Consider the following 21015-nt stretch of genomic DNA (forward strand, 5'->3'; position numbering starts at 1 on the left):
AATTCGTTAATACTTTATTTTGCATACTATAAAACTAGAGAAAAAAATATTTTTGAGACAGGGTTTCTCTGTGTAGCTCTGACTGTCCTGGAACTTGCTCTGTAGACCAGGCTGGCCTCAAACTCACAGAGATCCAACTGCCTCTGCCTCCCAAGTGCTGGGATTAATGGTGTGTACCACCACTGTTCAGCTGAGAAATGTTTTTGTAGGAAGAAAACATGGCTAACATTTAGGAAGAGACATCACCTACAATAGCTTCCCTGAAGTGGTAAGACTGTATTTGATATCTGTATCTTACATGCTTTCTACATGAATTTAAGGTTGCTTTAGAAATTAAAATTCAATAACAGAGTCTGAGAAAAGGTGCCTCTCCCTGTAGGAGGGCTTTGTGCAAATGACCTCTATTTCCTGGGACTTATGACCTTGGGAAGTCTTGATACTTTTGTGGGGTTTTGTCTTTCACTGTTTTTTGTTTGTTTGTTTGTTTGTTTGTTTGTTGTTTTTGTCTTTTTTCTTCTGATTATCAGACAAAAGGTGTTTGTTAAGTATTTACTTGGAGAACTATATTGCTAAATATAGTTTCAACTAAAGACAAACTTGTCTTTTACACTAATTCTCCACCTCTAAGAAGCCTGTAGTCCAGCAGACAGGCTGGTTTACCCAAAGCCACTGTTTGGTCTTGGAATAGCCCCTCCTTGGAAGGTACTAGAAACTGCATGCGGCCCTCAGCTGACTTGGAGCCCCCACTGTGCACAGCTGGCTTTTGTAGCTAAGTGCCACTTTGATCAAATTGGTTTGCACCCAACCAGAAGTCATGTGCATGCTTTGGGTGGAGTAATGCAGTACCTGGTTGTAAGGCTTAGTTAGGAACATTTATCAGAAGTAGAGAAGAGGTTGAGACTTTGAAGATGTACCTGTTTCTGAGGCTGGACTGAGCCGTTGGTGGGCAGGGTAGATGGCAGACTACCTTCAGCTCCTAGCTGAAAGTCAGGGTTCTTCATAGAGAAGCATGGCAGGCACCTGCTGCCGCCTGAGTACAGTGGTCTTGGTGCTGGCCACTGCATCTAAGAGTGGCTTGTATTGAGTCACAGACTGGTGAGAAAGCCCCACAGTGTGAGGTGGAAGATCAGCATCAAGTGAGAAGACGTGAGGCTGTATGAGCTCCCACCAAGAAGTCATTGAGCAAGGAGAGTTAGGGAGAGAAATTGGTGATGGTCCGCTGCCCAGTGCCGGGAATTATGCTATGGACTTTATTCGTCACTGACTTTTGTGGGTATGGTAATGTCTTCCAGTAACAGATAATGAAGCTGAGGCTTAGGTTAAAAATATCTGAAACTTACACCCATGTTCTTTCTACATAGAATTGAAGAACTTTAAAGTATGATTATTATATTGAAAACTGTATTTCTCTCAGTTTTTCTTTCAAAACTAGAGACAGTAAAAACAGAAGAGTAGAGACAAGCTGATAGTGGTGGTACCTACCTTTGATACCAGGAGGATTGCAAGTTTGAGGCCAACTTAGGCTACACAAATGCTCAGGATCTGATGGCACTGGGGAGGACATGCATGTTGCGAAGGGGTGGATGGGAGGTACGGAGGACATGCATGTTAGAAAGGGGTGGGTGGGAGGTGGGGTACTTTGCATAAACTCCAGTTCAACCAAGTATAGATCTGTAGACATTTGAGACTGCATGTGTGTAACCACTGGTCTTTGTGTCTTTGACTGCTATTGCTAATCAGTGGTACCCTGGGCCATTTTCCAAAGGCAGGGGTGCTGGGTAGAGGGTAGGAGAGTAGGGAAGTTGGATTGGATGCAGGGTGTGTGCACAGGGCTGGTTGGAGGATTTGGAGTGGTGGACGGGGTGACAGTGTGAAGCTTTGTCCCCTCACCTTAAAGCACTCTTTGTTCTTAGCTTCTGTAACATACTGACATGGAAGCTTTTTCCGTTCTGGCCATCTTCTTTAGCCTTCCTTGTGGCACCTGTTCCACTTGCAGACTGAAGCAGGCTACCCGTGTGTCCCCAACACCCTTGACTGCTTTTGTAGCTGCAGCTGTCACAGTATGTCTCTGCTTATGGTGTGGTTAGGAGCAGAGACTCAAGCCCAGATGGCTGGACTTGAATCCTCGCTCTACTGCTTAGGAACTCTGTGGCTTTTGCCACAGTCCTTGACAGTGACTGTGAGAGTCACACATATAAAGTGCTTAGAGCATAGTAACTACTTACTCAGATCGTTTCTCCTACCGGGTATTGTGTGGTATTGTGAAAGTGTGGTCAGACTGTCTTGTTCAAATATTTCCAGTTGACTATGCAATTGCTGTGAATTCATGTATCCTCTGTTCTAGGGCTGAAGAAAGAATTAATAAAGCATTCCTGTCCATGACGCAGGGGAAAATAAAGTGTGGTATATGTTAACTAGTGATGACTGTAGAGAGGGTACCATACAGGAACGTGAGGCTTCGGTGACATGGCCTGATGTTTATGTAGGGTAAGGAAAAGGTCTGATAAGATAGCATTTGAACAGAAAGAAGAGAAGAGATGTGATGCTAGAGCAGAGCATTCCAGTCTCTTGGAGCAGCTAGAATAAGGACCTTGATGCCTAAAAAGAGGCAAACGATTTCATGGTTGGACCACAGTTGGAAGGTAGGAAGGAGTAAGAGACGAGGAGTGGGAGATGTCTAAAGGGGATGGGGAGATCACTGCAAGCCATGGTTACAGAAGAAACTTGTGTAGAGAGAAGGTGCCATGTGCACATAGTGCCTGGTGTGTGTGTCTGTGTGTGTGTGTGTGTGTGTGTCTGTGTCTGTGAGTCTCTCTGTGTGTCCCTCCTTCCATTCCTCCCTGCCTTCCTTTCTCTTTCTCCTTCTCCCTCTCCTTTATTGTCTACCACAATAAACAGTTAAATCACACATATTGCCATAAGGCAAAGTCTGAGTTTGAGGCCTGGTAAAATGATAAGTTGTCTGCAGATTATCCTTTCCCTAGCCTAGAAACTGTTATTAACTTCACAGCTTCTGGGGGCCAAAGGAGTGTGTGCCCTGTAAAGGGACTGGCCTGGTGCACGCTTCAGGGAACATTGTTGAGCCTGAAAGTAGTTCGGTGCCAGTGGGGACCTGCACAGTACATTACATTTGCTCACTGGTCAGCTTCTGTGACCTGAGCTGCCTGTGACTTGAGGAGCTAAGCTTCACGGTTGTTAGGCAGTAAGTTCTCAAACCTTCCTGCCGTCAGCCAGCACCAACAGAGATACCAGGGTGGCCTTCCTGGGCTTAACTATTGAAAGAAGAACTTAACTACAAGGAGAAGAAGTATTCCTCAAAGCCCAGAGTGGCACAGTTCATGGACTTTGCAAGTTCCTACATAACTTAGTCCCTTCTCATTTTTCAGGACACATGAACCTGAACTACACCTCTCATGGGCCAGGCAAGTGCTCTGACAGGCCTCATCAATTCCGTAGTTCACTTCTTTGGGGAATAGTTATGATTTACCATATCAAATCACCAGCATGTCATAGTTTAATTTGTAACATTTTCCCTTATAGCCACATAAAACCAGTGAAGGTGTGGATCTGCTAAGTATAGAACCACATACCTTTGCTTATTGGTGATTGAAGTTAGTCTTTGTTTTCTTGTTTTCGAGACAGGGTTTCTCTGTGTAGCCCTGGCTGTCCTGGAGCTCACGCTGTAGACCAGGTGGAAGTTAGTCTTTAGTTAGCTCAATTAATGCTGAGTTTGCATTTATATTGACTTTCTTTCTGTGAGTCCTCTGCTTCCACAACTGTTAACTCTGACTGTAGTCTTTTTCCTAAGACATGTTAACTATCTGCCCCCGATCTAAGTGACTGAGACCCTTGCAAGAAGACAGGCATACTGTGTTCTTTCCTCTCCCTTCCTTCCACCTTCCTGGAAACCTTTAATAATGTTAAATGACCCTGACTGGTTAAGCAAATGAGTTTGCCTGAGTGGAGAAACTACTTGGGACTGCTACCTAAATGTTCAGAGCCCCTTGATATACCACACAATGACTGTCATAACCTCTCCCACCTGCCTTTCTAGCTTCACCTCTTGCCATTTCCTGCAGTCAGCCTTGTGCCAGTGACACTGAACTGCCTACATAGCTTGTCTTTGGGGATATTATTGCTTGTGTGTCTTTGTCCCAGCATAGAAAAGGGTGAACATAGAATGAGGCCTGGGCATGTTTGGTGGCAGTGGCTCAGAAGGAACAGGAACTGTGAGGTCAGAGGTCACACCCCAAAGACAGGTTTGTGGTCCAGCATTTGGCATCACTCCTGATGGTCAAATGATAGGGCTTCCTTTACCTGAAAGTGCTGTGCTTGTTCTGACTAGGAAGGGGTTAGAATTCAAGTGGGGGACAGGACTCTTTCATGTTGCTGTGCTAAATGACTCGGCTACACCAGGGCATGGGAATGGTTTGTTGCATGGTGTGGCTAATGCAGCGGAGTGAGGGTTCCTTAGGCTTGACAGCAGACAGTTCTTTTATTATAGTTGTTTCTGACAGTTGCTTCTGGGGCAGCACTAAGCATGACTCTTCCCTGAGCTAAAGGAGATGAAAGCTGGGCTCTGCTGTGGGGGAAGAGTTAAACGGGATAATGAGGTGGCTTTGAGAACAGCCACCGAGTAACCCGTCCCCATCTGGTATTTGCTTTGTCAGCCAGAGTGACCAGCCAGAGTGATCCTCCTGCATCATCGTTTTTATCCTTAGACTAGGAAGCTAAGCCTCTGGGTCTTCCCATTTGCAGGTAAGGAAATGGACTTAAGAGAGGAAGCCAGCCTCTCCCTGGCTACACAGGGGTAAATAGTAGAATCAGAACTTGCCCGGCCTGTGTCTGGGCCTGCACATCTTCACCAGGTCACATTACCTGTAGTGTTCTCTCGCTTTAGCATCCTGAACATGGCAACCAAAGGACTGGAGTTAGTCATGTTCTGTTAGTCCACAGTTTTCCAGGGCAAGGACAAAATTCAAGAAAACAAGGTTTGGATTGTCCTCAGTGCTCAGTACCATGTGGGTTTGAGACCAGTAAGTAGTGCAAGCATTGGACGGGGGAACTGAATGGTAGGCTAGAAAGAAACAGCCTGTTAGAACTTTGGTTTTGCTTTTTCCCAGACTGGCCTCGAACTTGCAGCAGTCCTGTCTCTCAGCCTCCCAGTACTGGGATGGCAGGTGTGCACCCTGTACCTGACTTCAGCATGCAGACTCCCTCTCTTCCTCCCTCCCTCCCTCCCCTTCCTTTCTCACCTCCTCTGTTTCTTGCTGTCCTAGGATTGAGTTGGAGAGCTCACACATTCTCACAAGCACTTTATCATTGAGTTCAGCTTCATCTTTAGAACATTAAAAAATAAAAAAAGATTATTTATTTGTGTATGTGTCCATATAAGTTTATGCAGAGAGAGAGAGAGAGAGAGAGTATGTGTGTGTGTGTGTGTTATATGTGCCTTGGTTGCCGTATCAGTACAGGAATCCAAACTACAGTAAGCACTCTTAACCACAAAGCCATTTCCCCAGCCCCACAGAGCAGTTTTAGAGAGATAAATTAGGGATGTACCTCAGAGGTAGAACATTTGCTCTCATGCACAAGGCCCTTCATCTGTGAACTAAAAAAACAAAACATCCAGAGAACCCTAACTGGTAATGGGAATTGGTTTCTTTTTAGAAGTTAGAAATAAGGAGCAGTGCGCATAGTTGGCTACATCAAACGTAAGTCCTCAGAGAGCACAGATCACAAAGCCAGCCAGTGGCTCACCACTTTCACTATGGGATTTCTAGAACATGAGGGAAACACAGTTGCTCGGGGATTTCTACCCGCCCTCCCCCTCGGCACTTAGTCTCAGCCCCCTCCCTGAGCTGACATAGCATTCTGTACGGGTCATGGTACTTATCGCAATCTTCTTTTATTATAGTTAATTCTGTACAGGTTTATCTTTCCTGATTCCAAGTGCTTGAGGACATGGTCCACATCTTATCATCACCCTTCCTCCCAGCACTTAACATTATGTGATGGTAAACATATTTGAACAGATAGTGAAGCTGAGTGGATGTTTTGAGCATAACACATCCCCTATGTGCAATAGGTCTGGATGCTTAGATAAACCAAACAGCTGTTTATCTGAACTTCTAATGGCATCTCATTGTCACACTGTAGCACATTAATTGATCTTAACAGGGATGGGGTGAGGGTGCTAAACAAAACATGCTATTTCAGAGTCCGGGAGTACTTAATACACTTTCAGAAAGTTTCCATTAAAGTAACATGATGGTGACTTAAGAATCAACTCTCTCCTGCACTGCTCTATCTCCCGAGTTCCCAGGTGGAACCAAGTATGCCTTCTTCCTTATGCCCTCCACGCTGTACATTGCAGTAATCCCTATGCTGAGGGTGGAGACAAGCCCTTCCCAGGAACACTGGGTGCCAGGACCTCCAGCCCTGGTTCAGATCTCAATCAAGTCAAAGAACATTCTGCCTCTAACCCCACAGCAGTCACTACCATTTAGGGACCAACAGAGGTCAGGTCTGATTATCACACTTACTTTTGGCACAGAATCACAAGGCAGTTCACAGGCCCAAGAAGAGCAGTGCTCTGCGTGTCTTGAGATGCTGCAAAATACTAGGTTCCAGAATGAGAGTAGGCAAGAGAGAAAAAAAGGCTCACTCCCAGGTCTCTAGGGCATAGTTTTGCCTTTGCGCTCTCCGTTTCTTTTTTATGTGGAATATATGAGAGCTAGAAACTGACCCTAAGCCAAGGTCATTTCTCTTCCCTAGTCTGTGCTGAGTCCATTCGGGTTCTCTCAGAGCACATACCATCTAGCAGACAACAAATGACCCACCCTCTCCCCCAAGAATCTCTTTCCTACTTACTCTCTGAAGACTTTTCATAGAACTTACTCAAGCAATCTAACCTGAGGGGATAGAAAATGTTATCTATCCTTGGCTTTTTTTGTAGTTACTTTTTTTTTTTATATGAGTACACTGTAGCTGTCTTCAGACACACACCAGAAGAGGGCATCAGATCTCATTACAGATGGTTGTGAGCCACCATGTGATTGCTAGGAATTGAACTCAGGACCTCTGGAAGTGCAATAGGTGCTCTTAACCGCTGAGCCATCTCTCCAGCCTCCGCCCCCCCCCCCCCCGTAGTTACTTTGTAAGCTTGATTTGTAGATGATTAGGAATCCCTTGTCAAAGCATGAGTGTTGTGAACTTGGTACCCTGATTGTCAGAGTGACCCTGTTCTTTTATATTTGGTTAGTATTTTATTGATTCTATCTCATCAATGGCCAGGCAGGAGTGTGTGCCTCTGTCTTGTAAGATTTTAATCCGATGAGGAATTGAAATTACTCTAGTCTAGAGGTTTCTGTGACTGTAAGCTAAGGCTGTGGTATGGCTAATGGGCTGATAGTGTCCAAGAGATGTTACCCAGCCTCCCTGCCCCAAAGCCTCCAGGGTGGGGTCCTGCCATCCCCCCCCCATCCCCCGAGAGCTGCCCTGTGTTGTGGAGTCAGTGCTGGAGGTGTTCTGAGGCACTACATTTGGGATTGAAGCTGACTCCTCAAGCTTCACATTCTGTATTTATTGGCGAAGGTGTGTGAGGTTGACTGCTTCAGCTTTGAAGCATGGCCAAGTTCAGGTTTGAAGACCGCTCCACTAGAGGAGAAGCCTGACTTCAGGGCTTTGCCCCGCCCTTCCTCTTCCTAGACAGTTTGCTCCCAGTGGTAGTGATTGCTGACAGAGTTAGAGGCAGAATGTTCTTTGATTCATCCCAGGGATGGGAGGGACCCTTGGAGGTCTGGGCCCCGTGTCCTTGGGAAAGGCTATTGAAACTGACTTGTCTCCACCCTCAAAAACTCCACAGCCCAGGTTCTGTAACTTTGAAGTGGCATCTGTGTCCTTCCTGTTGTACTCTTGTCAATCTTGTTGAGACACTACCAGGCTCATTTTAATCTGTTTTATCTGACGTCGAGTTTCAGAGGGCCAAGTTTGGAGGCCATGCCAGATCAACAAGCTGTGTCACTTCAGCCTAGTACTGGACTCTTCTTTCCCCAGCAGCTGTGAGCTAATGCTTTGTAAGCACATTGCTCTGGGCACCCGCAGGAGACTTAACATGCAACCTCAAACGATCACATTAGACAAGAGACCTGCAGAGAACAGTACTGCAGTGCCCTGACTTAGTGTCTCAGTAAACACTCAGCCAGATCACTAGGGAGACGCTGACTCCACCAGCACAGGTCCTCAAAGTTCTTGACTTAGGTGGCCCAATCCTAGGCAGTCAGAACCCCAAACCTGGAAGAATGGTTTTGATTTTCACAGAACTATTTAGCAAGGTCACCATGCAAGACGGGTTGAAGGCTGCAAGGTGTGGGAATTGGCAAATCTCAGCAGTCGGCAGCATTACAGACCCTAGCTCTCATTTGGGAAAGTGTTTTCTTTCTACTGGGAGATAGCAACAGGTGGACAAACCTGTTCCTTTTGTGCTGAGGATCAGACCCAGGTCCTTGAGTATGCTGAGCGTATATTGGTCTACAGAGTGAGTTCCAGGATAGCCAGGGCTCTACAGAGAAACCCTGTCTCGGAAAAAAAACCAAAACAAACACAAAAAACAAAAAAAGAAAAAGAAAAACTGAGGATATACAGATATCTGAGTGGGAGTTAGCATGAGAGCAGAGAAGAGGCCTAGAAAGCAGGTCAGAGGGTCTGTATCCGAGTGGGAGTTAGAGTGAGAGCAGAGAAGAGGCCTAGAAAGCAGGTCAGAGGGTCTGTAGAGCGTCTGGCAAGCTAGCTAAAAATCACTCCTACTTTTGGCAATTGTGAGATAGAGGTTTCAAGAGAAAAAAATTTAAGTTGTGTAGAACTATAAATACCAGTTTTCACTCATTAAAGTGTGGCCATAGATTTATGTCAATCAAACTCAGGAAACCCCAGCTGCTCCCTGCTGCTGTACAAACTCTAGGATTTCAGATGCATCTCTCACCTACATCCTCATATGAGATTGTCCCCTTGGAACCTTGGGGCCGTCTTACACCTTATGTTCAGGTAAACTCCTCTCCCTCTTGTGAGTATCTCTAGGTCAGAGGAACTTAGAAATCACATGACACTTCTCACTTAAACTCCAAGAAGCACTTCTGAGTCGATTTGATAATATCATAGTGATAAATAAATGCTCATTGGGCTGACAGAAGACTATTTAGTGATGATTTGTGCTCAAAGTGCACACTGATTGCTTCCCTCTAGTCTCATCTTTTCTTGTTTGCTTTTTATTTTTGCGATTATAATTTCTCCCTTCCCTTTCTTCTCTTTAAAACCTTCCATTTACCCTTCCCCCACTCTACTTCAAGTTCCTGGCCTCTTCTTTCAATAGTTGTTATTGTGTGCATGTACGCATCTGTATGTACACATACCCAAATAGAACTGCTCAGTCTGTGCAACGTGACTTGTGTTCTCTCGTGTTCTCACTACTGATCATTTGGCACTGGACAAGCAACGGGTGTGCCCTTTGCCGGGGAAAACCACTGTTCCTCCGTTGTCTATACTTCTTTGTGAAAGGCGGGGATCTTGTGGGTTTTTTTCACATTCAGTTTGTCAGTCCATTGGTCTCATCCTTGTTCAGCTCACATTTGGGCAGTCATGTTGGTAAGACTTTATGGGTGTGGCTTCTGACATTACTAAGGGACACAGTATCACACCAAACTCTCCATGGTCCTATCATTTTGAATGCCATCTACATGACTCAGGTGCAGGCTTCTTCTCCTCCCAGCCTTCTTTCATTGGGGCGGTGCTTTGACTCCCAGTGTTCTCTCAGGTATTTACCTAGACTGCTGCTGCCAACCTCCAGGGCAGCCCATCAGCCCCCGCCTGGCCTCTCACAGAGGCCTTCTTTGTGCTCTGCCCATATCTTCAATTCGGCAGGTGCCCGGGTCAGTTTCGTTTCTTGGCTGCGTGCTTCCCACACCTGTGTTTGGCGGCCTCCAGCATCTTAGCTCGCTCTTATCCACTCAGATAAGTTTTACTACCTCTGATTTAGAATTCCTGACTGGCATGCAAGGTTACCGTGGGCTACTGTTCCTTCATCCTACAAGTCCTTCGGTCCGTGGAGCCGTGCACTTAGCAAAGGGTGCTTGTGGTGTTCTCGTGAATATTATAGTGATGGAATTTAATCACATATACACAGCAAGCCAAGAATGAGAAGAAAGAGTGAACATTAAACGGTAGAAAGATGTAGTGGCATATGCCTTTAATCCTAGCATGCTGGGCAGCAGAGGCAGATGGATTTCTGTGAGTTTAGGACTAGTCTGGTCTACAGAGAGTTCAAGGACAGCTGGGTCTACACAAAGAGACCCTACTTCAAATAAAAGAAAAGAAAGGCATTTGGAAGGATTCTCTACTTCCTGTCACATCACAGGTGCTGGGGTTTTCCTTCTGTGGGGGATGCAGGGAGTTCCTTTTTACATAATTTCATACATATGTGAAATATACTTTGATCATATTCACCTTTCATTATCCTCCTTTATCCCCCACTCCTGGTGAACACCACATTCTTCCCAACAACCCCTCCCCCAAAAAATAGTACAGGAGAGACTCTTGGCTTTCGAAGCAGGGTCTCACTCTGACCTAGGCTGGTCTAGAACTCATGATCTTCCTGACTCCTCCTCTGGGTACGAGGATTGTGGGCACCAGCCTGGCAGGTTTTCTTCTAGAGCAGTGGAATGATAAGGGTGCCTTCTGGGTGAGTTGTGTGAGCTAATGGCGTAGAACTAATAGTCCAGGAGAGATGTTGGCTGTAACTGGTGGCTCCTGGAGTTTGTTTGTAGCAAATGAGAGTAGGTTTGGACTTGAGAGAAAATCATATTAAAAAGCCTAACAAGCGTATCAGGAGTGTTACTGTGCTGTCTGTGGACTGTTGAAGGTGATGTGACCTCTTGGTCTCTCCCCAGCTCCCTCCCTTTTCTTCCTGGTCCTTGCTTGTTTTCATTATTGAGACATGGAACCCAGAAGCTGATCCCACTCACGGCTGATGTTTTCTTTATGCTGTAGTCTTTCTGAGTGGCCTCTTGATTGCCACATGTATTCTGGATTCCTCAAGAAAGACTCAGGAGTGATCATCCAGGCATAAAATCCATGGGTGTGTCCAGGAGGATGGGACTGTTCTCTGCTAGCGTTAAGTATTAGCTTTGCTTTGGGTTTAGAGACTGGCTTCAAACTCCCTGTAGAGCTGAGGATGACCTTGGACTTCGGGTCCTCCTGCTTCTACCTCCCAGATGCTGGGTCATAAGCATGCACCAGCACACCTGCCTTATGCAGTACTGGGCCTGGGTCCCAGGGCCTCCGTGCCGGGCAAGCACTCACTGCCCAGCCCTCCCTCCACCCCTAATTGTTTCATTCAGTTTTCTCTTACTGCTTGCCTTTTGCTCTTTATGTTTTAGTGATGTCCCTTGATTTGTATTTTCTATTTTTACCTTCAATCCTGTAGTTTCTTTTTCCTTCTACTTTGTCCCCGAGTCCCGCTGTGACATACTTTCTCGTCTTCTAGTCTCCCTCTGTTGTAAGCTCTAGACTTCCTACTTGGAGTTCTTGCTTCATAGACACAACTGTTTCTCCTCCCTCAACTTCTTGAATAGCTGAGATTTTAAGTATGTACCACCATGCTCCCGAAAATACATGATTAAATTGTACTTTGCTTTGTCTGCAGTGCTGGACTCAGATCAGGGTCTGTGTGTGCTCCTGCTGTCCTGCTGTCCTGCTGAGCTGTCTTCTGTCTGTCTGTCTTTTCTTGGCTGACACTCTGTGCTGTGGCTATGCTCCCAGCATCAGGGTTCTGCTCGGAGATCTTAGTCTAATGTTCGGTTTTCCGGCTTCCTAATTTTCTTTGTTGTTTCATTATTTCACTGCTGTGTAGACTTCTCTTTATAAACATCTTTAAATGGGTTTGCTTTTTCGGTGCCAGCTATTTTTAGGAGTTTTGTTGGGGGAGGGTATTCTAAGCTGGGCTTTGTTACTCCTGTGTTAGAGAGTTGTAGGTGAAGTCGGTTAACGTTATTTCTAGGCAGCTAACAAAGCTAAGCACCCATGAGGAGGAAGGCTTCCCCAGTGTGAAGGCATTTTCTGCTGCCACAGGGACCTCTTCTGTGAGGCACAGACAGCAGGCTTCTTGTGTATTGTTTTAATGTGGTCCCAACTCTAGGCCTTCCATCAGCAAAGACTTCCTTTGGTGTGTGCTTGGCCTTCAGGGAGTGTAGCTTTACAGGCCTTCTGAGGTCACTAGCTCCCATTTTCTCTGGCACATCTTTTCCTTCTGTGAATCAAAGGGAGCTTTGCCTGAGCTCCCTGCTCTGATCTCTTTGCCATCGTTTGGGGGTCTGGGATTTGTGTTTCCTTCTGGTCTTGTTGAAAATGGGTTTGCAGTTTCATTTCTCCCTGTTATATTTAGAACACACTTGAATGGCTTTTGGGAATTCTGTCTTTTTGTTCAAATTAGAAGTTCTCGCCAGGTAGTGATAGTGCATAGTGGTGGTGCACACCTTTGGTTAGGAGGCAGAGGCAGATGAATCTCTGAGTTTAAGGCCAGCCTGGTCTACAGAGCGAGTTCCAGGACAGCCAGGGCTACACAGAGAAACCCTGTCTCAAAAATAAAACAAAAGTTCTTAATATTTTTTTCCTATCTTCTGATTCCCATAACATTACAAATTTGGCCTTTGGCTATATTTTGTTCATAAAGCCTCTGCAGTCACACTTTCCTCTGTCCTGAATCCCAAGGAGGAAGCCCATGGAGGAAGATGTGGGTTACTCTCCATTGTACATTGTTTGGGATCCTGAGGTGATACACTGCAGAGTTCCCACTGGAGCTGCCACAATAGCCTCAAGCCTTATGGTGATACCCTGTGTACCTGAGTCATGTGGTACATGCGGTGACAGATACAGGGGTCAGCTCCGCCCTGGTTCTGGAACCCATGGCTCCTGGAGCTACAGACTCCATTGCATTTTCTCAGCTAAGAAATGAAGGAGCCATCTTACTCCGACTTCTGCTGCTGCTATGGTGAAACATCCTGGCAGAGAGCAGGTGGGGAGGCAAGGCTTACTTGGCTTACATTCCAGTTCTTCACCTACACAGACAGCAGAGCAGGGAGTCCACCACACTGCCTGCTTGCTCTCATGCCTCCCTCCTGTCCAGTGTAGCTCAGGACCACTGCTACCATGGGTAACGGGCTGGGTCATCCTATCTCAATTAACAGTCAAAGCAGTCATACCCATAGACAGTGCTTCTCGACCCCTTCAGGGGTTGGACAACACTTTTACAGGGTTGTGTATCAGATGTCCTATTATCAAATATTTACATTGTAGTTCATAACAGTAGCAAAATTACAGTTAGGAAGTAGCAACAAAAGTAATGTTATAGTTGGGGTCTCTGCATAGGAAGTTTGAGAACCACTGCCATCCACTAACTCAATAAAGACAGTTACTCAAGTCAGGCTCTCTTCCCAGGTGGTTCTGAGTCGTGATAAGTTGACATTCAAAACTAACCATCACGGCGACCAAACTCAAATAAGTGTCGTAAAATTAACCCAAGTCCTATGAAGCACTTGACACATAGTTGATACTCAGCAAAAGCATTGCTTTGCACCAATGAAGAAGAGGTGGGTTAAGCAGAAAATGGTGGAGCACTGAGAGTGCTTGACTGCAGATAGGGCTCTGCCTGTGTTTAGGAGTCAGGGTTTGCCAGCCTTACCACTGGCAACTTTGCAGGACAGTAGCATTGAGTTCATTACATTAGTGTGCAGCCATTACCACTGTCCATCTGCAGAGGTCTTTGTCCACCTCTGCACACGCTGCAGCGTACCTGCCTTCCCCCAGCCCCCATTCTGTTCTCTGTTTCTATGGATGACAGCTTTAGGTACCACATAAATGAATTTCATAGTATGTCTTTTTTGGTTTGGTTTGGTTTAGTTTGGTTTACTTTTGCTTTTTTTTTTTTTTTAAAGAATTATTTATTTTATGTATGTCCATTACAGATGGCTGTGAGCTACCATGTGGTTGCTGGGAATTGAACACAAGACCTCTGAAAGAGCAGTCAGTGCTCTTAACCACTGAGCCATCTCTCCAGCCTTTTTTTTTTTACTACTTGAAGCAGGGTTTCTCTATAGATCAGGCTGTCCTAGAAATTATTCTGTAGACCAGGCTGTCCTCAAACTCTGAGATCCAGCTGCCAGTGCCTCCTGAGTGCTGGGATGAAAGTTGTGCACCACCACACCCATTTTGTAGTATATCTTTTTGTGTTTAATTTAGTTTACTTACAACAGTTTCCTCAGGGTTTATCTGTATTGCACAGGTGTGTACATGTATAAAACTTCCTCCCTTTTAAAGACAGAATAGTAGTCTATTTTATGGACACATCATATTTTATTAATCCATTCATCTGAGAGTGGACACTTGGACTGCCCTACTTTTTGCCCATTGTGACTATTGCTGATATGCACATGGGTGTTTAAATATCTGATGTGCACGTGGGTGTATAAATGTCTCTTTGAGTCTCTGCTTTCAGTCTTTTCAGTGTGTACCGAGACACTGAATTGTTGAGTCATACGGTAGTTCTGTTTTTGCTTTCTGAGGAACTCCCATACAGTTAATACATCCAGAGGACTATTTGATAGGGAAGTGTACGCAATGGAGTTCCCCCAAGGAGTAATATGAAAACCAGTCTTGCATAACATTTTTTAAGTTGCCTAAATATGAAACTTTTACTATTAAGTTTTATTTACATATAGATATAAATTCCTGTATCCTATGGGTAATGTGTGTTGTATAGAATTTAGAAGTGAGAGGAGAGAGCAGAGAAGTGGTTATAAGTCTTAATAAACGGCTGCATGGAAGGGTTACTTCATGTGGACTCCTTCCCCAAGGCCAAAGGGCAAATCCCAGTGCCACGTGTTAGGGCTTTCTTTCAGCTTCCTGTGCTGTGGGCAGAATCTAAGAACACAGTCAAATGCATGAAAACAGGCACACACTTCTTTTCTTCAACTTTCTTGGCTCCAAAGAAAAAGTTGACACTTGACTTGAGACTGGAGGTCAGTGGTCTAAACTTGGGACACATGCATGTGTGTGTGTATACACACACACAAACAAACAGGATACCCTGCTTTAAACCCAAGCTACCCTCTCAGCCTTGTCTTTAGTCTCCCTCTTACGTGAAGCTGCTGTCTTAGCTAAGCCCAAGAGCTTTGAAACCCACCAGTCTTGCAGCTGAATTGCTTTCCCAGGGCCTTTCTGGCCTCCTGTGCACCGGCCCAATCGTTCTGCACTCACTTGATGACAGAAGGTTTAACAGAAAGTAATTACAAGACTCGTTGCTATAGTTTATTTGAAATATAAAGTGCCAGGTTGGACCTGCAAGAGTTGGCAACATCTAGTTGAGAAACAAGACAGGAGGATTATGAGCAGAGGGCCGTCCTGCACAGTTTAGCAAGAACACCGCTCGCTCGGCTGCAGGACCCTGGTTAGATGGTTGAGCTCTTGCCTACCATGCACAGTGCCCTTTGTTGAATTCCCATGACTATAAACCAGTTAGGATGGCACCCACGGCTCTCCATGGCAGCCTTTCTGTCTCCCTGTGTAGTGGTTGAATTGCCTCAGCTCCATCCTGGTAGTGCATCAAGATTTGGTTTTGCTTAGAGAATTGCCGGTTGGCTGGAAACTGTGAGCTGCACGCTAAGGAGAGTATTTAGACCATTTCAGCTGCTTAGATCTACTTAATGCCAGCCAATATGATGACAGTCTAATGGATGACAGAAAAGTGTCTCTACTTATGTGGGGCCCAGCATGTAGCAGGCACTAGCAAAGCGTTGTTTAATTCTCCATCTAGGTATCTCACCCAGCCATTTATTCCCGAGGTTTTGGAAGGAAGCTGAAGTACTGAGAAAATAATTTGCCAAAGACCACCTAGCTAACAAACAGCAGGGCTAGAATTTAAACATGAGCTGTCTGAGTTGGAAGCCTCAGCCACCACCTCATTGTCTTGAGAGAACCAAACCCTTCCGCCATTGCTGATAGAAGACCATGAAGTCTTGTGGTCTCCAGTGAGGGCCTGTCTGACCCCTCTGCTGCTGCCCCCCGGGCAAACCACTGTGCTGGGCTCTGAGTCTTGATGCCTCTCTTCTAGGTTCACTACATCCTGCAGGAGGTGGTGATGGGTGGAATGGTGTTGGAGACAAACATGAATGAAATTGTGGCTCAAATCGAAGCTCAAAACCGGCTGGAGAAGTCGGAGGTGAGGAAGTAGCTGCACTGTGTCCGACTGGGTACAGGGAGGAACATGTGTTTGTGTAGAGCATCCATAGCTTGGGTGGACTGTGTCTGCTGGGTGGCTTCTGTTCTTAGGAGGTGGTTCCCTCCTGTCTTTCTTGGTTTGTCTACACTAACATGAAGGCCAGTATAAACATTAAACAGGTAGGGCGACTTGAGATCTCTGGCTTAAAGGAAAGGCAGATGGCAGGAAGGACAGCCAGCCTCTGGAATATGATTATGACTCACATTGGCGGTGCATATGTGCATCTGTTCTCTGAGCAGCCATAGATCATGGTTAGCTCTTAGCCTCTGGAAGGTCAAGATTCTTTACTTTCAGTGAGGCTTCTTCAAAACTACAGTAATGCTGATTTAGAAATACCATACCTGGGCAGGTGGTGATGGCACACACTTTAAGTCCCACCACTGAGGAGACTTAAGCAGGTGATCTTGGAGTTTGAGGCCAGCCTGTCTACATAGTGAGTTTAGTACAGTCAGGACTACATAGAGAAACCCTGTCTCAAAAAGCAAACAGAAGAGTGTTCCTTGCCAAGCAGTGGTGGCACATGTCTTTAATCCCAGAACTCGGGAGGCTGAGGAAGGCAGATCTCTGTGAGTTTGAGGCTAGCCTGATCTACTGAGTGAGTTCCAGGATAGCTAGGGCTAAACAGAGAAACCCTGTCTCCAAAAACCAAAAAAGAGAAAAAAAGGAAAAGAAAACACCATACCTCCTTATCCTCATGTGTCTCTGAGCTTGATGGAGGAGCTCATGGTGAAGCCAGGCCAATCCTACCCTGGTCTTCGCCCACCTCAGCCCCACAGTGAGCAGGGTTAGAGGGGTACCCCTCACAGCTGCAGAAATAGTGGGATGGTGACATCTCTGAGTGTCTCCAAGGGTTTCTTTGCTTTGTGAATGGAACCTGTCTTACAAAACCAGGTGTCCTTCTTGTGAGACTGCTCATCTCGTCAGAGTTTTTCTGACCACAGCTCTGCCTGCCAGGGTTTTCTGAGCAGTGCAGGCTGGGAGGCTTCCAGGCACTGTGAGTGAGTCAGGCAAGGGGTCTGGAACCAGCAGAGGCAGACATGCAGGGGAAGGGCAGAGCTAGAGGGAGCGTCCTGAGAGCTGTGGGTTAGAACAGAGAGTGACTCCCAGGCCTGTGTCACCCCCTCCACTCCCTGCTGAGCCTGGAGGGCCTGGAGGCTGATTTTCCAAGGTTACTGCTTCCCAGCCTGTAGCCACGTGACATCCAAAGCCCATCCTTTCCAGCTCACACTAGCTGGCAGGCTGTTGTCTGAAAGCTGACATTCTTTCTCCTTCAAACGAATTTCTCTGGCTTTGCACTTTTCTGTAAGGTAGACTCTTAAGGAAAGGATTTCATTTTGTTTTGCTTTGTAAATCTAGTATCCTCAAGTCGTAGGACTTAGATAAATCATCTCTACCAAGTATTTATTGAGCAACCCATGGGCCAAGCGTGGTGTTACTTGCCATAACTATAAAAGTGCATGAAGCACAGGGCACAACACACCTTTGCAGACTCTGTAGTGGGACGGCAGCAAAGGCTGCAAGGCTGCACATAGCTAAATAGGGCTTTGTTGACACCCGTGAGGAATGAAGACTTTTGTATGTGCCATCTGGAATGCTTTAGATCTCTGTCTGTCATCTGCTTTAGGATTTAAGCAGACGACACTGGAAATCGACTAACACTCTCCCCGCTTTCCAGGGCGGCCTCTCCGCAGCCCCTGCAAGGGCCGTGTCCGCTGTGAAGAACATCAACCTCCCTGAGATCCCCAGGAACATCAACATCGGTGACCTCAACATCAAAGTCCCCAACCTGTCCCAGTTTGTGTGAAGGAGGGGGACTGGGCTGAACTGGAGTTCGAAGGATGAGCAAAGCAGTCAAGTCCAGAGGCAGAACCCCGTTGAGCCTTTAGAGTCGCACCTTGGGGCCCTGCACCTTTCCCAGAGTGGGAATGGAGTTGGGTGCACACTGCCTGGCCATCCTGCAGCTCCTGACACACGGCTGTGATAGACATCAGGGCACTAAGCCACTGCTCCTTTGCCTTCCCCACACAGCTGCCCTCAGGGCCAGGGACTGTGAACATGCCACCTGCTTCCCAGGGCCCCACCACTGGGACTGAACACATCTGACTTCCTCTCTAGCACCAAGGGCTTCTGAGATCCTATATCACTTACTGGGGAAGAGACCTGGGAGAAGGGCTTGCCTTTGAGCTGTCAGGCCTGGTAAGTGGCAGGTTAAGGCAGGGTGTACACCACCTCTGCTAGGGCCTCTATACCCTCTGTATGGTCAAGCATTGTGGTCCGCAGTTGCTGCAGAGCAGTTTCCTTACTAGTATATTCCTAGTCTTGTCGTCAGAGGCATCTGTGTGCCGGATGGTTTAAGTCACACTCTGTGTGCGTGTCACTACCACCCCACCCCCCCACACACACAGAGTTGGGTGCGACCCCCCGAACCCTCTCCCAGAGGAGAAACCAATGTCTGTAGAATGTGACGACTGAATCCTTCCTAGGTTATGACTCTTCCCAAGTTTAAAATACACTGTTCTCTTGGAAGCAGAAGGTTCAGTGCTGTGTTGTGAATGAAGAAGTCCCCACATACACACACTTGCTCAGAACCCACTAACCAGTCTCAGATTCTAGAGCCGGAAGCCTGAACTGGGTGCTATGTGGGCTGAGCTTGCAGCATGCTAGCTGTAGTGCTGTGTGCTTCCCAGCTTTAGTCCTGCAGTGAACACACTGGGCTCCCTTGGTTGACATTCTATAGCTCTGGAACCCTGCAAAGTTAGCATGTGCTGGTGTGGAGGCTGATGCACCGCCATGGGGAACTGCCCCGCGCAGGCCCCCCTCCCTCCCTCCCGATAGTGCATTTCCATGGCTTGTGATGCTGATGTCCTAGGAAACCGTGTGTCTTACCCAGTGTGTCTCAGTCCCCAGCAGGGCTTCCTGCACTGATGACGCTGATGCAGCGTCCTCTCCTCACCTTTCAGTCCTCTGTCAGAGCTGCAGTGATGGTGGGCACTTGGCTAGAGGACAGACCTGAGATCAATCCTACTGCAGTCTCTGGAAGCATCTCGTTGCTATTTTATGTTATTTTATTGCCATTTGCATACATTCATATCCTTTTACAGTGGCTGAAATCAAGCATTTGCTCTAGGGGGACATGAAGAGTCCTTTAATAGTCCTTACTAGAGACATTTTTTTAAGATTTATTTTATTTCTGGGGTGTGTTTGTCTGTCTGTCTGTCTGATGGTATGCTCTGAGGCCAGAGGAGAGTATACATGCCCTCTGAGGCTAGAGAAGGGTACGGAATTCTTTGGACCTCAAATTAACAGGAGGTTGAGAAGCCTAAAATTGTGGTGCTGGGAACCAGACTCAGGTCCTCTGCAAGAGCAGCAGTGCTCTGAACTGGAGCCACCTCTCTGGCCCCACCCATGGACATTTTACTGCCAGGTTAAGCAGACTTTTGTCACCCAGGGCTAAGGTTGGAAATGTGCCTGCCTGGCTCCAAAGCTCTTTTTTTTTTTTTTTTCCTTACTCTTCAAGATAGTCTCTCCCAGTTTTACAACCCTCTCTTTTATAGATGACAGACAGGGAAACTGAGACTTTAGGGGATTAAGCAATTCTCACAAACTAATAAAGAGAGGCTTAGTTCTCTAAGGTAGACAGATGAGAGCTGGAGGATCCTGTGTCCCTTCAGTTAATTGCCTGAGATGGAGCCACCCAGAGGGCTGTCAGGCTGAGGGTCAAAAGGGCCACAGTGCTGCTCTAAAGTGCGCGCTTGCTGTTGGCCTAAGTTGGAAGCACTTGGCTTCCCAGGTAGTTTAGATTTCAGGTGTTTGCTTGCTAGAAACTACTTGACCCAAAACTGGGGCCTGGTACTGTAGACTGCAAAAGGAAGCATCACACAACGGCTTGCACCATGTCCCCTGACATGGGCTTAGAAAACTCAATTCCTCTAGTCAAGCCAGAGGGATTAATTCATTGCTAATGACTTGCATCTAGTTTGTCTGCTATTAAGAAAGCCATTGTCTGAGATTCTCTCCCCTCTCCCCTCTCCCCTCTCCCCTCTCCCTCTCTCAAAAATGCTGAGATTACAAGTGCCCTGTGCACTTTGCTGTGACAGAGGAAGTCCTTGGTCCTTCTGGAGAGGAGTGTTCCTTTTGCTCTTGAGACATCAGTGATGCAACCAGGGGCTGGGGTTGTGTTTGCCTTGGGATCCTGGACCTGGATGGTTACACGGAGGCTTGCCTGGGTGTTCTTGCTGCCACTAGTTAACAGCTGGAACACCCCCCCCCCCCCCCCCCGTCTTCTGTGTAACTACTCTTGGGTCTAAACTAAGAGAGAGGCTGTCTTTGCTCCACTGTCTCTGACCATCCCTGACAGTGCTCTGTAGTGACAATTCTGGAACTTTGATTTTTTTTTTAAAGAAAGAAATAAGAATATGTTTTTGGTTTACTCTCAGGCGTGGGGTTATGGGTCTACTTCACAGCAGCTGACCATGACTTACCTTATGCTCTAGCAGGTGGTTTCTGCGATTGTGTGACATTTGGGACTTTTTAGAGGGTACATACTGCTAGGGCCCTGATAGGTGGGATCAGTGGTTGTTGGTTGTTGGGGGTGGTTGGTTGTAATTTGTTAGTAGTTTGTGTTCAAAGAAGAAACAGAAAGAAATTAGATTCTGAGATCTCTATTTCTCTCTCCCCCCCCCCATCCT

The 21015-nt window shown here is 46.5% G+C and overlaps 1 protein-coding gene across 1 annotated transcript in view; it reads left to right on the forward strand.

The window, feature by feature from the left end:
* Ap3s2 (adaptor related protein complex 3 subunit sigma 2) overlaps positions 1–20762 on the forward strand; it is a 44039-nt gene extending 23277 nt beyond the window's left edge. Inside the window, exons 5-6 of the mRNA XM_021166886.3 lie at positions 16160–16267; positions 18003–20762. Coding sequence (XP_021022545.1) covers positions 16160–16267; positions 18003–18131 — 237 coding nt within the window. The 3' untranslated portion in view covers positions 18132–20762. The remainder of the gene's footprint in view (positions 1–16159; positions 16268–18002) is intronic.
* Positions 20763–21015: the final 253 nt, after the last annotated feature.

Source organism: Mus caroli, unplaced genomic scaffold (genome assembly GCF_978045245.1).
Source record: "Mus caroli unplaced genomic scaffold, Mus_caroli_1 scaffold_8, whole genome shotgun sequence".
Lineage (NCBI taxonomy): Eukaryota > Metazoa > Chordata > Mammalia > Rodentia > Muridae > Mus > Mus caroli.